At 44.3% G+C, this 13,676-nt stretch overlaps 1 protein-coding gene across 14 annotated transcripts in view; it reads right to left on the bottom strand.

The window, feature by feature from the left end:
• Positions 1-557: 557 nt before the first annotated feature.
• The window catches only part of LOC119965368 (syntaxin-12-like), a 45,897-nt gene continuing 32,778 nt past the window's right edge, over positions 558-13,676 (bottom strand). For all 14 annotated transcript variants that reach the window (XM_038796079.1, XM_038796052.1, XM_038796063.1 and 11 more), the window contains 6 exons: positions 10,342-10,479; positions 7,167-7,219; positions 5,868-5,973; positions 5,349-5,421; positions 4,294-4,376; positions 558-2,503 (listed from right to left, as the gene is read on the bottom strand). In XM_038796079.1, the coding sequence (XP_038652007.1) occupies positions 2,411-2,503; positions 4,294-4,376; positions 5,349-5,421; positions 5,868-5,973; positions 7,167-7,219; positions 10,342-10,479 (546 nt within the window). In that variant the 3' untranslated portion in view covers positions 558-2,410. The remainder of the gene's footprint in view (positions 2,504-4,293; positions 4,377-5,348; positions 5,422-5,867; positions 5,974-7,166; positions 7,220-10,341; positions 10,480-13,676) is intronic.

Genomic DNA, 13,676 nt, shown 5'->3' with positions numbered 1-13,676 from the left:
ACATTCCAAAGTGGCTGATACTGGGCCAGCTGGATAATTTTTTTAAAACATGCAAAGGAGCGGCACAGTGGTTAGTACTGCTGCCTCAGTGACTATGGAGTTTATACATTCGCCCAGTGTCTGCATTGGTTTCCTCCAGATGCTCCGGTTTCCTCCCACAGTCCAAAGATGTGCAGGTTGGATGGATTGGCCATGCTAAATTGTCCTCAAGTGTCCAAAAACACTAGGTGGGATTATTGGATTACAGGCATAGGGTACTCTTTCCAAGAGTGGCCTCCTTCTGCACTGCAGATTCTATGATTCTTCCCATATGTGGACGGGTTTCCTCCAGGTGCACCAGTTTCCTCCCACAGTCCAAAGATGTACAGGCTAGGTGGATTGGCCATATTAAATTGTTCTTTGGTGTCCAAAGGTAGGTGGGGTTACAGAGATAGGTTGGGCGACTAAGTTTGGGTACGCTGCAGACTCGATGGCCGAATGGTCTCCTTCTGCACTGCAGGGATTTTATGATTCTGATGAATTATAGAGAACCTGCCAAGTACACACCACACTTTACATATCTGTGGTATAATTTTACTCAGATTACCAAATACAAATATTTACACAATCAGGCTGAAGGGGACATTTATTCATAACAGAATACCAAAAGCAATTAGCCAAATATTGGCTTTTTCATATGTGATACAAATGTATAGTACAGAGAATGGAATGGCTAAGAGTAGACATTAACTGAACACGGCCCCAAACAAAAATATTCACCACAATGGAGTTATTTGTATTGCATTCTGCAAAAACAATAGAGTGCATAGATATTCAATCTGTGAAAGCACATTGGGAAAAGCATTTTGAAAAATTCAGAACAGATTATCTTGGTGCTTGGTGCTATTTTTGCATTGAGAAATGTGCATGATTAGATAAGTGGGGAAAAAAGCCTTTCCTATAAAGACACCTAACTTTATAATGGACTTCTTCAAACTTTCTCTTAAACTAGAGATGTGTATTCCTTTTCATCCGTCATCCTATGGATGAAGTTTAGCTTACAATTTCTACCCCAACCCCATTTCTGACCAGAGGCTCTATTACCATGGTGACCAGTTCCAGTGAAATGTCTTGCACTGTATTCAGCAGGAGGTCTCGAGGGAGTCCCACAAGCTCTACACTATTAGACTGATTTTCACCGGTCTATCATATCAAGTAATGACACCTACATTAAATAATCAAACTCACCCCAACCTAACCAAAGATGACACGCCGTACATGCTCCCTCTGTTCCAACTAAACTACCTTGTGGACAGAAATTAGACCAACAAATTGAAGTGCTCTTTAAAAACAAATCTGGTGTACTGCTCTGAGGCAAATAGGCGCTAATGGATTTGTAGAAAAAAGGTGAAAGGAGGTTTTAAGGGTGACATCATTCATTTCTCACACTCTGCTGCTGCACCAGAATTAAGCCATAACATTGGAAGAATCATTAATATATTCATATTTTAATGCACAACTCTACTCAAGCCAAACACAATTGACAGTGCTGTAAAAGGCAACTTAAAACTTTTCATCACAAGCCCCGTGGTTTGATCCTGGAATGCTACCATTGGAAAACTAAAATGCAGAAATGATCGAAACAAAAGGATTCTGAAAAACTGGAAGACTGAAATCCACATGAATTTTGCAAAGTACATGCCTGCATTATATTAGACAAACAAGGAACAAACAAACAAAAAATGGTGATCAACTCAAATCTATTTGACAGAAACAGTCTGATGGCAATGTTTCAGCTTTCAAATCACTGGTCAGGAATCAGTGATCTAATGTTTGCCAATTTTAAAAATGCATCACTGCAAAATCCATGATCTAGTGGCATTGTGATAGATGCCAAAAAGATGGATAATCCATATTTTAACACTGTAAAGCATTAGGTAAATTTAGGACAATGTTGACAAGGAAATTACATAGTGGTACTGACCAGATGGAGGAGGAGAGCAGTGGTAGTAGCTTCTTGACTTGCAAAATTGATAAAAAAGGATCATTGTCCATGTTAGACTCCCCCAAATGTAAAATCTAGCTGAGTGACATTCAAAGTCCAAGCCACTTGCACATCATTACAAAACACATTTGATATAGCTTTACAGACTGTTGTTTTAAGCAAGTAGAAGTTCTTTTAAATTCACAGTGCACAAACATATTGAAACAAGGGGTACATATTACATTATTGTGCACATAAAATAGATGCAACTGCTTTCTAGATATTGGTTCTCATTTCATGTGGTTCTCATTTCATGAAATTCACAACATATTCATAAGTTACACCCTCAATGAGCTGGCAGAGAAAATTGTCCATTGACTTGCGTTAAGTGTACAGTTCCAACTTTTCCCCTACGTAGAGAGGTTCAGTGTTTTCCATGGAAGCTCTTTATTTGGATGCCCACCAAATGATGAGGCCCAAAATGACACCAACCACTGCGAGAACTAAAATCAGGATGCACAATTTCTTGCGGGATTTTTTCTGAAAATACAGAAATACAAAGATGAACAAGTAAATTTTATTCTCATAGATTATCATAGAATTTACAGTGCAGAAGGAGGCCATTCGGCCCATCGAGTCTGCACCGGCCCTTGGAAAGGGCACCCTACCCAAGGTCAACACCTCCACCCTATCCTCATAAGCAGTAACCCAACCCAACACCAAGAGCAATTTTGGACACCAAGGGCAATTTATCATGCCCAATCCACCTAACCTGCACATCTTTGGACTGTGGGAGGAAACCAGAGCACCCGGAGGAAACCCACACACACGGGGAGGCAGCACGGTAGCATTGTGGATAGCACAATCGCTTCACAGCTCCAGGGTCCCAGGTTCGATTCCGGCTTGGGACACTGTCTGTGCGGAGTCTGCACATCCTCCCAGTGTGTGCGTGGGTTTCCTCCGGGTGCTTCGGTTTCCTCCCACAGTCCAAAGATGTGCAGGTTAGGTGGATTGGCCATGATAAATTGCCCCTAGTGTCCAAAATTGCCCTTAGTGTTGGGTGGGGTTACTGGGTTATGGGGATAGGGTGGAGGTGTTAACCTTGGGTAGGGTGCTCTTTCCAGGAGCCAGTGCAGACTCAATGGGCCGAATGGCCTCCTTCTGCACTGTAAATTCTAAGTCTATGTAAGTTAAAGCAAGAGAGAGTACAATGAAAAAAGTTCTGAGTGCAAGATTTCCACAATGTGACAATAACTGATACAGGACAGGACATTTGGAATTGAGAATGCAATAAGACTGCATGAAATTAATTAGGCCACATTTAGAGTATAACTTTGGGGAACGTCTTTGTAGAGAGAACATGAAAACCAAAAAGAGAGAATGCCTACAAGATTCATCAAAATGACACCATGGATGGGAAATTACAGTCAAGAGGAGACTGGACATATGAAGACTATTTTCAATGGAGCAAAAAAAAAAAAAAAACCACACTTATAGTGTCTTTACTTTAATGGAGCATTGTAACAGGAGCATTGTAAAAAAAAAACTGTACGACAGTCACACAAGGTGGAACAATCAAAATTTGGATTGCACAAAAGGCCAAGATTAGAGGGCTGGAGGAGATTACAGTGGTGTGTGTGTGTGTGTGTGTGCGCGCGTGTGTATACACACACAGTGTGGAGGCATCTGAAAAGAAGGACAAGAATTTTAAAATTAAAATGATGTTTGACTAGAAGCTGATGTAGCTTTTCAAGAACTGGGGCAATCGGAGAACCGATATGCTGCTAGTGAAGACACAGCCAGCAGTTTTTGATATCCTCGAGTTTATGTGGAGAATGTGGAAAACCAGACAGGAGTGTTGGAATTGTCGAGGCAACAAACGGTATGAATAAAGTGCCGAGGCGGACATAATAATGGAGGTTGACATAATAGTTGTTTAAAAATTATCAAGAGTCTTGATAGGTTGAAATGGGCAAGACTATTGCCTTGGTTCGTTGAGCCAATGATGAGGCATCAATTGAAATGTTGACCAAGTTAGGGGACATTTCTCTTTTGTAGTAGGTAATTAGAACAGTACAATATTTTGCCACAAAAGTGGTTGAAGCAGAGAACATGGAATCTATTTGAAACAGAGGAAAATTGAGAATAAGTGGGGCAATATGATTAGTATTGAACTATTCTAGTAGAGTTGGCTTTGATATGATGGGCCAAATGGCCTCTTGCTGTATAATTTTTAAAAATTCAGAAAAGCAAAAATTAAATGATTTATGAGGATGTTATTGGTGGAAAACTTGCAATTTAAAGTAAATTACCAGAGTGTGTAATCCTACCTGATAATAAGCTGCTCTCTGCAACTGATTAGTTCCTTGTTCAACATGCACTTCTGCACTTTCCACATTTGCTTCTATGCTATCTGAAAGAAAAAGCAGAGACAGTTTCATGTCGTATCCAAAACTCAAGACATAAATACCACCTAGCACAAGTGTTCGGCATGAATTAGGAAACAGGTTTTCTTTGAGGAATCTTTAACAATGGCAATGTGGATGATCTACTGGAAGACAGGGATAGGGGAGGCTCAAGAGTCAACAACTGATGGTGGATGTGATAGCCAATTAGATGTGTCAAATACAAACCACCAGACTTTCATTAATCTCTTTACAGTAAAATGACAGGGATGAGGTTGTGTACATTAAGGGTTGAGGGTCACAGAAACAAATTACAACTCATAAATAAGCCATTTAACTCACTGTACTTGCTCCAATTGAAACTGATACCTCTTTAGAAATAATTATTTTCAAAAGCTTCCACCTTTTTGGTCATTTACTTCTTCTTTCTGGGACAACACTACTGCTATCATTACATGTGTACGGATAGGACAAGTACGGATAGGACAAGGAGCCTTCAGCCATTCAGAATGTCACTGAAAAGTAACTGGAATTACTGGAACGCAAAAAGTTAATCCCCTGCAGTTTTGTCATCAGGCTTGTAATCACTTAGTGCCATGTGATGATCACTCCACAGTACAATTCCAATAATGATGAATTTGGCTGCAAGTAAGGATGTCAGAGGTCATGATAGGGCCTTTAATGAATGCAAAGGTTTGTTTAAAAAATAGGCACTAATTGGTATGGACATTCAGAGCAGCTGTAGGATGGCTGGTGTGGAAAAAATATGTTACACTAGTGCAGTGAGTAATTCTCAGGGTTGGGCCAACCACACTGGTTCTGCAGAGCACTAGAATCTTTACTCTGTATCCAAGAGTGCTGTTAACTTGGTCTGGGAGTTCATGATGCTGACGGAGGGGAATTTCTGGTATCAATAACTCAACTTGATGAATGCAAAAAGGTGAACAAAAAAAAAAAGGAAATCAAGAGAATTAATTTACCAATCATGTCTCCTTGATCATGGATCATCATTGCCAAGTCTTTAAAAATCTGGTTGACATCCAAGATGTTAGCCTGGATAAGAGGATAAAGTTGTTTGAACAAATTGCTTACACTATCAAGGTGAAAATTCACAACAGGATGTCAACAATTTGTAGCAGTGCTTTAAATTACCCTACAGAGACCATGTCCAGTATTGATGAATTTGCCCATACATAAAATACCATCCATGTCTGGTACATGTACAACATTAGGTGCGTGGATGACAAGACACTAGATCATTTAAAATCTGGTGATATTATATTATCTAAAGCAATGCACAGCTTCCTCCCTCCCAGCTATGCAGAAGTTCACTTTTAAAATGGAAGCGTAGATTCAAATACAAGAATTCCAAAAGATCTGTGCAAGATAAACAGATATTAGTAGAAATTAGCACAACTGTCAGTTTGTGTTACACTTTCATCTCAAAACCTAAAGACACAATATTTATACATATACAGATGAAAGAATGAAAAACAAACCTCAAGTTGCCGGATTGCTGTCTCTCGTTCCTTGATAAGTTCCAGGTCTTCTTCAGTTACTGCTACCTCCTGGGACTGAGCTTGCGTCGGACTCCAGTCTTCATTACTAAGAAAATAAAAACATCATCCTTCACAACTTTGAACAATGTTCTTCTTTGATGAATGAGCATTTACCAAGGTACGGTATGTTAATGCTATGGAGTGCTCCACTGTGCGGTACAAGGACATTTGCTCGATTCATTCTCAAAAGGAACCATATAGCAGCAAGAATCTTTTCCAAACATCAGGCCATTTAAAAAATATATATATATTTTATTACAAACATGTATCAAAGCACGTTACAGCAAATAAACACCCCGAGAAACGTACTTCCCAACAATCAACAAGATTTTTCCCCTTTTTCCACCCATACCTCTCACACTCATCTGCTACCCCGAAAGAACCCGCTCATTCTCGCCCGAGTCAGATGCACTACCTTAAACTACATCAGGCTCATCCTTGCACAAGAGATCCCGTTTACCTTTTGCAGTGGAGGGAATACTCCCCAATCCCCAATACTTCCCAATCCCTCCCAACTCAGCTTCCCATTTCTCCTTGATCTTCACAACCCGCTCAGCTCTCTGCTCCCCCAGCCACTTTTATGTACCCCAATTCTTCCCTCCCCTTCCCGATCCAGAAGCAGCAGTCGCTCCAGCAGGGTGTATCCCGGCAACCTAAGGAACCACCTCCAGACCTTTCACGCAAAGTCCCTAACTTGCAGATACCAGAATTCACTACCCCTCAGCAGCCCAACCCCTTAGCTCCTCCAGACTGGCGAACCCTTCCTCCAAATATAAATCCCTTGCCTGGACCAGCCACACTTCCCTCCATCTCCTGTATACACTGCCCATCCCCCCCGGCTCAAACCCATGACTCTCGCACAGCAGCATTAATACTGTCATTCCTTCCATCCTAAAATGTCTCCTCAGCTGATTCAATTTCTTCACCGTGGACCGCACCACTGGGCTCCTTGAATGACAACTCTGAGCCATTGGCAACACTGCCGTCACCATAGCCCCCAAACTAGACCCCTTACAAGATTGTCACAGAACTTCTGATTAAAATTTGCATCAAGCCACTAGGAACTAGGTTGAAACAACCTGAAATACATTAATGACCTATACCCGCAGAGGGAAGCAATGTTTATCCAATTAGTTAGAGGTGGGTTTGTAAATGGATCCCAGAAGTGAAAGTGTCCTTTCCCTATTCAGTAAAATATTTCAAAGTAAAATGTTTTAATGATGAAGTGCACATCCATACCTTTCAAATGACACAAGTGGTTCCTCCTTGTGCTCATCATCACTGAAGCCACTCTGGAAACAGATCAATTTTGGAACAAAAGGCTGCATATTATTTAAATGTAAGCATTTGGGGAAGGTCACAGCAAAGAGGATAAGAGAAGTACACCCAAACCTTGACGGCAGTTGTTTAATGTAGTGTCATATTTCTGCCCAATAAGCAGAGGAGCAGAAAACTGCACTAGGGAACCACTTCCAAACCCTTCACGCAAAGTCCCTAACCTGCAGATGCCGGAATTAACTACCCTTCGTCAGCTCTACCCTCTCCCTTAGCTTCTCCAGACTGACGAACCCTTCCTCCAAATACAAATCCCTTACCTTGACCAGCCCCATTTCCCTCCACCTCCTGTATACCCCTCACCTTGACCAGCCCACTTCCATCCACCTCCTGTATACACTATCCATCCCCTCCGGCTCAAACCTATGATTATCGCACAACGGCGTTAATATAGAAAACAACAGACAATCCCAATTAAGCATGAACCTGGCAAATAAAGTGTTGCATCCTTTTGCCCATATTACACATTCAGGTTTATAATCCAGATTATTGCCACTTGCTCAAATACCCAACACCCTGCAACAACCAGCAAAACGATTAATAAAAATACTAACATATTTCTGGCCAGTTGCTCAAATACCAAAGGTCCTTCAGTAACCAGCAAAATAAACATACTAGCGTAGATACAAAAGAATTGCGCGACATTATTACTGAAACTGACACCAATTAGATATTTTTCACTGCTGTTCTTTCTCCTAGATACAAAATGTCCAGAAAAGCAAACTTTGGCCTCAATTTTTTTTGTTAAGAAAAGAATCCTTATTGGTCACACTTAGTGACAATAATAGTTTAAAAACTGCATTTTCAACCACTGCCTCACCCCAAAAACTCAATTAAATGGCTCCACTATGCAGTATACTACAGGTCTTTGGGTGTGCAAAAGGGATGGGCAGGGAGAGGAACTGGGAAGGAGAAACAAGATGAGCTACTGTTAGTCACCCTAATAGTTCATGAATTCAACACTGACCAAGGCTCAATTAGGAAATTAATTCAGCAACCATAGATTGTTGAAATGGTTCTGCAGATAAAAATCAAAGCATTTAAACAGTGGAGCAACGTGGACCATCTACAAACTGCACTGCAGCAACTCAACATGGTTTCTTCAACTGCACCTTCCAAACCTGTGTCCTCTACCACCTAGAAGGTCAAGAGCAGCAGATGCAAGGGAACACCATCACCTGCACATTCCCCTCCAAACCACTCCGTCTCGACTCGGAACTATATCACCATTCCTTCACGAAAGAGAAAATGCTGGAAAATCTCAGCAAGTCTGGCAGCATCTGTAGGGAGAGAAAAGAGCTAAGGTGGAGAGTAAAATGACTCTTTGTCAAAGCTAACAGAGAAAGGGGGAACTATTTATACTGAGGAGTGAAAATGAAAGATCTGTCACAGCCACAGAAACCCAGGGAAACCAAGGGGAACGAGTGCTAATGGCAGTCCCCAGATAGGACAAAACAAACAGCAGAAAAACAAACACCAGAGGTGGGGGGGCATGGTCTTTCGTTAAAATGGCAAGCAACAGGAAGGTCAGGGTCCTGAATGCGCACAGACCGAAGATGCTCAGCAAAGCGATCACGCAGTCTGCGTTTGGTCTCTCCGAAGCAATGCTCCCATGTCTGTTCTTGGCCTGCTGAAATGTTCCAGTGAAGTGCAACGCTAACTGGAGGAACAACATCTCATCTTCCACACTACACCCTTCCGGCATGAACATCAAATTCAACAACTTCAGATGATCAGCTCTACCCCACCTTGACCCATTTGTTTTCATTTCATCTCAACTGTCTTTTACCATTTCTTTTTTTATATATATGTAATTCCCCTGCCCCCCTCCCCCCCCAATCTTATCCACCTTTCCTTCATCTTTCTCCTCTTTGCTTCCCCCCTCCCCTCACCCCACATCTACAGTTCACCCTCTGATGTTAATTTCCCTGCTGTTTGACCTTTCACATTTTTTGTCCTCTCTGGGGACTGCCATTAGCACTCTTTCTCCTTGGTATCTGTGGCCATTAGCACCCGGTTTCCCTGGGTATCTGTGGCTAATGCCTCACCTTTCATTCTCACTCCACAGTATAAATATTTCACACTTTGTCTGTTAGCTTTGACAGAGTCATCGGACTCGAAACGTTAGCTCTTTCCTCTCCCCACAGATGCTGCCAGACCTGCTGAGATTTTCCAGCATTTTCTCTTTCGTTTCAGATTCCAGCATTGTCAGCAATTTGCTTTTCACCATTCCTTCACTGTTAATAAATCTAACTCCTGGAACACCTTCGCTAACAGCAATGTGGATGCTCCCACACTAAATGGACTGAAGCAGATCAAGCCACTGCAACCTTACCAAGGGAATTTAGGGATGGGTAACACATGCTGGGCTTGTCAGCAATGCTCACATCCCATGAAAGAATAAAATACAGTTCTCACCTCTACCCACTAAGATTCACTTCTATTCATTAGAATTATAATTAATGCTCTATACCTTTGGATGTACTCGGTTTTGCACAAATTATTTGTCACATTTGAGCTCAGGTTAGAGCAGTGCAAAATGTAACAGTACTGTTCCTGATCTTGAAAACACCAGATTACAGTCCAACAGGTTTGTTACGAACACTAGCTTTCGGAGCACTGCTCCTTCCTCAGGTGAATGAAGAGGACCTCTTCGTAACAAACCTGTTGGACTTTAACCTGCTGTTGCAAGACTTCTTACTGTGCTTACCCCAGTCCAACGCCGGCATCTCAAAATCATGATCTTGAAAACAATACTATTGGTTTAAACTGAGGCATGCCCTGTATGCATCCTGCACATCCCCGAATGTCATTCCACCATTGCAAGCTGTGCCTTCAGCTCCAAACATCTGAATTCACTCCTCTCTTGCCTCCTTTAAGACACTTCTTAAACTCACCTCTTTGATCAAGCTTTTGATTACTTGTCCCAATATCTCCATTCGTGACTATGCAAAACTGGTTAAAAAGCCCAAGGAACTTGGGAGTGGTGTATACATTGAACTCATCCTTATACAGGGCAGAAAATTAGATTGCCAGTCTACTATATCAAGTTCGATTTCAAGGATGTTTTTCCACTTACGGAGAGGCGTGACGCTGCTCTTGCTCTCGCTACAGATTCTCTCTCTTTTTCTGCTGCTTTCCGCTGCACTGCTTGGAAGTTGTTCAGTGCTGCAGAAAATTCATTCATGAGACGTTCCTTCTGCATTCGCTGCTGACGCTAAATTGCAAAAGGAAAATTACTCTTTAGAATTTTCAAAAGTGCATGATTTATTTTACATACCGACCCTTGTGGACAATCTAAAACAAAGCACTGGCTTTAAGATTTGAAATGTTTCATTTCACATCACAGAAACTTAGCATTATTACAGCACAGAAGGAAGCCGTCCACACCGGCTCTTCAACTCTCCAAAATGAGCAACTCACCTAGCACCATACCCCCACCTCCTCATGACCCAGCACATTCTTCCTTCAGATACAGTCCAATTCCCTTTCAAATGTTTTAATTGAACCTGCCTCCACTACACGCTCAAGACAGCCCATCTCAAACCCTAGCCACTTCCTGTGTAATATCGCTTTTGCTTCTTTTACTAATGACTTCAGAGTGGGAACAGCTTCTCCCCATCTACAGCCCAGACCCACTTAAGATTTTGAATATCTCTATTAAATCTCCCCTCAACCTATTGTGAAATAATTCTAGATGGAAAAGTAGGAAGCTTTCAACTTCCCAAACTACTGAACTAATTTTTCACTTACTCTACATTTTCTGTTTAAAACATAGCCAAAGTCATAAGCGCTGCCAACACGCAATGAAGTCTCAAGTTGGTTGGATAACTTCCTACGAGTACCTATTTGATAAATTTAGCAGAGATCCTCCTGGCCAAACCTCCAGGTAGCACTTACAGGTTTGTATAGAATACCAGAGTGACCAATTATGTACACTACACTATACAAACCTTGTATGTAGAGATTAGAGGTATTGGGAAAGATTCGAGAGTTTATTTTCTTGAAGAAAATTACTAAAATGCAGCCAGGAGAAGTCTTTAAAACTATAAAAGGTTTGGACAGGGGGAAGAAGTCAGCTGACTCACGGAAAAACCATGGAGGGTGCGTCGCGGCTAGGAGGGGTCCTAGTCTTGTGTGAGTGTAGGGGGGGGGGGGGTACCGGGTTGCTGCTGGAATGGCCAAGAAGGAGCCCGGGGGGGGGGGGGGGGGGGGGTAGAGGAGAGATGTTATCACCATGGGGAACAGGTCGGGCGGGGCGAGCTGGCCTGGGGCGAGCAGTCGATAAGCTATGGCTAGCCGGCGGGGGAGGGGGGCGGGTTTCCCTCTGATCCGGCTGATTACCTGGAACGTGAGGGGGCTGAATGGGCCGGTTAAGAGAACTAGGGTATTTTCTCATCTGAAGGGGCTGAAGGCGGACGTGGCTATGCGCCAGGAGACCCACTTGAAGGTGGCGGACCAGGTTCGTCTGAGGAAGGAGTGGGTGGGGCAGGTTTTACACTCAGGATTGGACGCGAAGAACCGGGGGGGTGGCAATTCTGGTGGGGAAGAGGGTGGCGTTCGAGGTGGCTGAGGTGGTGTCAGACAAGGAGGGCAGATATATTATGGTGAAGGGTAGGCTGCAGGGAGAGAAGGTGGTGCTGGTTAATGTATATGCCCCAAACTGGGATGATGCTGGTTTCATGAGGCGCTTGTTGGGCCGCATTCCGGACCTGGAGGCAGGGGGCCTGATCATGGGGGGAGACTTTAACACAGTGCTGGATCCCTCACTGGACCGGTCCAGTTCAAGGACGGGTAGGAGACCAGCGGCGGCCAAAGTGCTGAGGGGGTTTATGGACTGGATGGGAGGGGTGGATCCCTGGAGGTTTGGGAGACCGAGAGCGCGGGAGTATTCCTTTTTCTCTCATGTCCATAGGGCTTATTCCCGAATAGATTTTTTCGTCCTGAGCAGGGGATTGATCCCGAAGGTGCAGGTTGCCGAGTATCCGGCCATAGCGATTTCAGACCATGCTCCGCACTGGGTTGACCTGGAGATGGGGGAGGCACAGGACCAGCACCTGCTCTGGATGTGGGGATGTTGGATGATGAGGATGTGTGTAGGAGAGTCCAGGGAAGTATTGAGAGGTATCTTGATACCAACGACACGGGGGAGGTCCGGGTGGGGATGGTCTGGGAGGCTCTGAAAGCAGTGATCCGGGGGGAGCTGATCTCCATCCGGACCCACAGGGAAAGGAGGGAGAGGAAGGAGGGGGAAAGACTGGTGGGGGAGCTCCTGGATGCGGACAGGAGATACGCGGAGGCACCGGAGGAGGGGTTGCTGGGGGAATGGCATCGTTTGCAGGCCAAATTTGACTTGTTGACCACCAGAAAGGCAGAGACACAGTGGAGGAGGGCACAGTATGAGTATGGGGAGAAGGCGAGCAGGATGTTGGCGCATCAGCTCCGCAGGCGAGATGCGGCTAGAGAAATTGGTGGAGTGACGGATAGGGGTGGGAATGTAGTGCAGAAGGGGACAGAAGTAAATGGGGTCTTTAGGGACTTCTACGAGGAACTGTACCGGTCGGAACCTCCGATGGGGAGAGAAGGGAATGGAGAGCTTCATGAACAGGCTATGTTTCCCAAGGGTTCAAGAGGAGCTGGTAGAGGGCTGGGGGCGCCGATAGAGTTGGAGGAGCTAGTCAGGGCGATTGGACAAATGCAGTCAGGTAAGGCGCCGGTGCCGGACGGGTTCCCAGTGGAATTTTATAAAAAGTATGCGGATCTGGTGGGCCCCCTGTTGGTGCGAGCCTTCAATGAGGCATGGGAGGGAGGGCTTTGCCCCCGACGATGTCACGGGCACTCATCTCCCTGATCCTGAAGCGGGATAAGGACCCCTTGCAGTGTGGATCATACAGGCCTATCTCGCTCCTCAATGTTGATGCTAAGTTGCTGGCGAAGATCCTGGCCACCAGGATAGAGGATTGTGTGCCAGGGGTGATACACAAGGATCAGACAGGATTTCTCAAGGGACGGCAGCGCAACACGAATGTGCGGAGACTGCTAAATGTTATTATGATGCCGGCAGTGGAGGGGGAGGCAGAGATAGTGGTGGTGCTGGATGCAGAGAAAGCGTTTGATAGAGTTGAGTGGGGGTACCTGTGAGAGGTGCTGGAGCAGTTCGGATTCGGGGAGGGATTCATCAAATGGGTGAGGCTGCTCTACGCGGCTCCGATGGCGAGTGTAGTTTCCAATGGAAGGAGGTCGGAGTACTTTAGGCTCTACCGTGGGACCAGGCAGGGGTGCCCCCTGTCCCCCTTGCTCTTTGCATTGGCGATTGAACCTTTGGCTATGGCGTTGAGGGAGTCAGGGAGATGGAGGGGTCTGGTGCGGGGTGGGGAGGAACATCGGGTATCGCTATATGCGGACGACCTGCTG

Source organism: Scyliorhinus canicula, chromosome 1 (genome assembly GCF_902713615.1).
Source record: "Scyliorhinus canicula chromosome 1, sScyCan1.1, whole genome shotgun sequence".
Classification (NCBI taxonomy): domain Eukaryota; kingdom Metazoa; phylum Chordata; class Chondrichthyes; order Carcharhiniformes; family Scyliorhinidae; genus Scyliorhinus; species Scyliorhinus canicula.
Note: the sequence above shows the minus strand (reverse complement) of the source record. Positions and strands in the feature narration are given on the sequence as shown.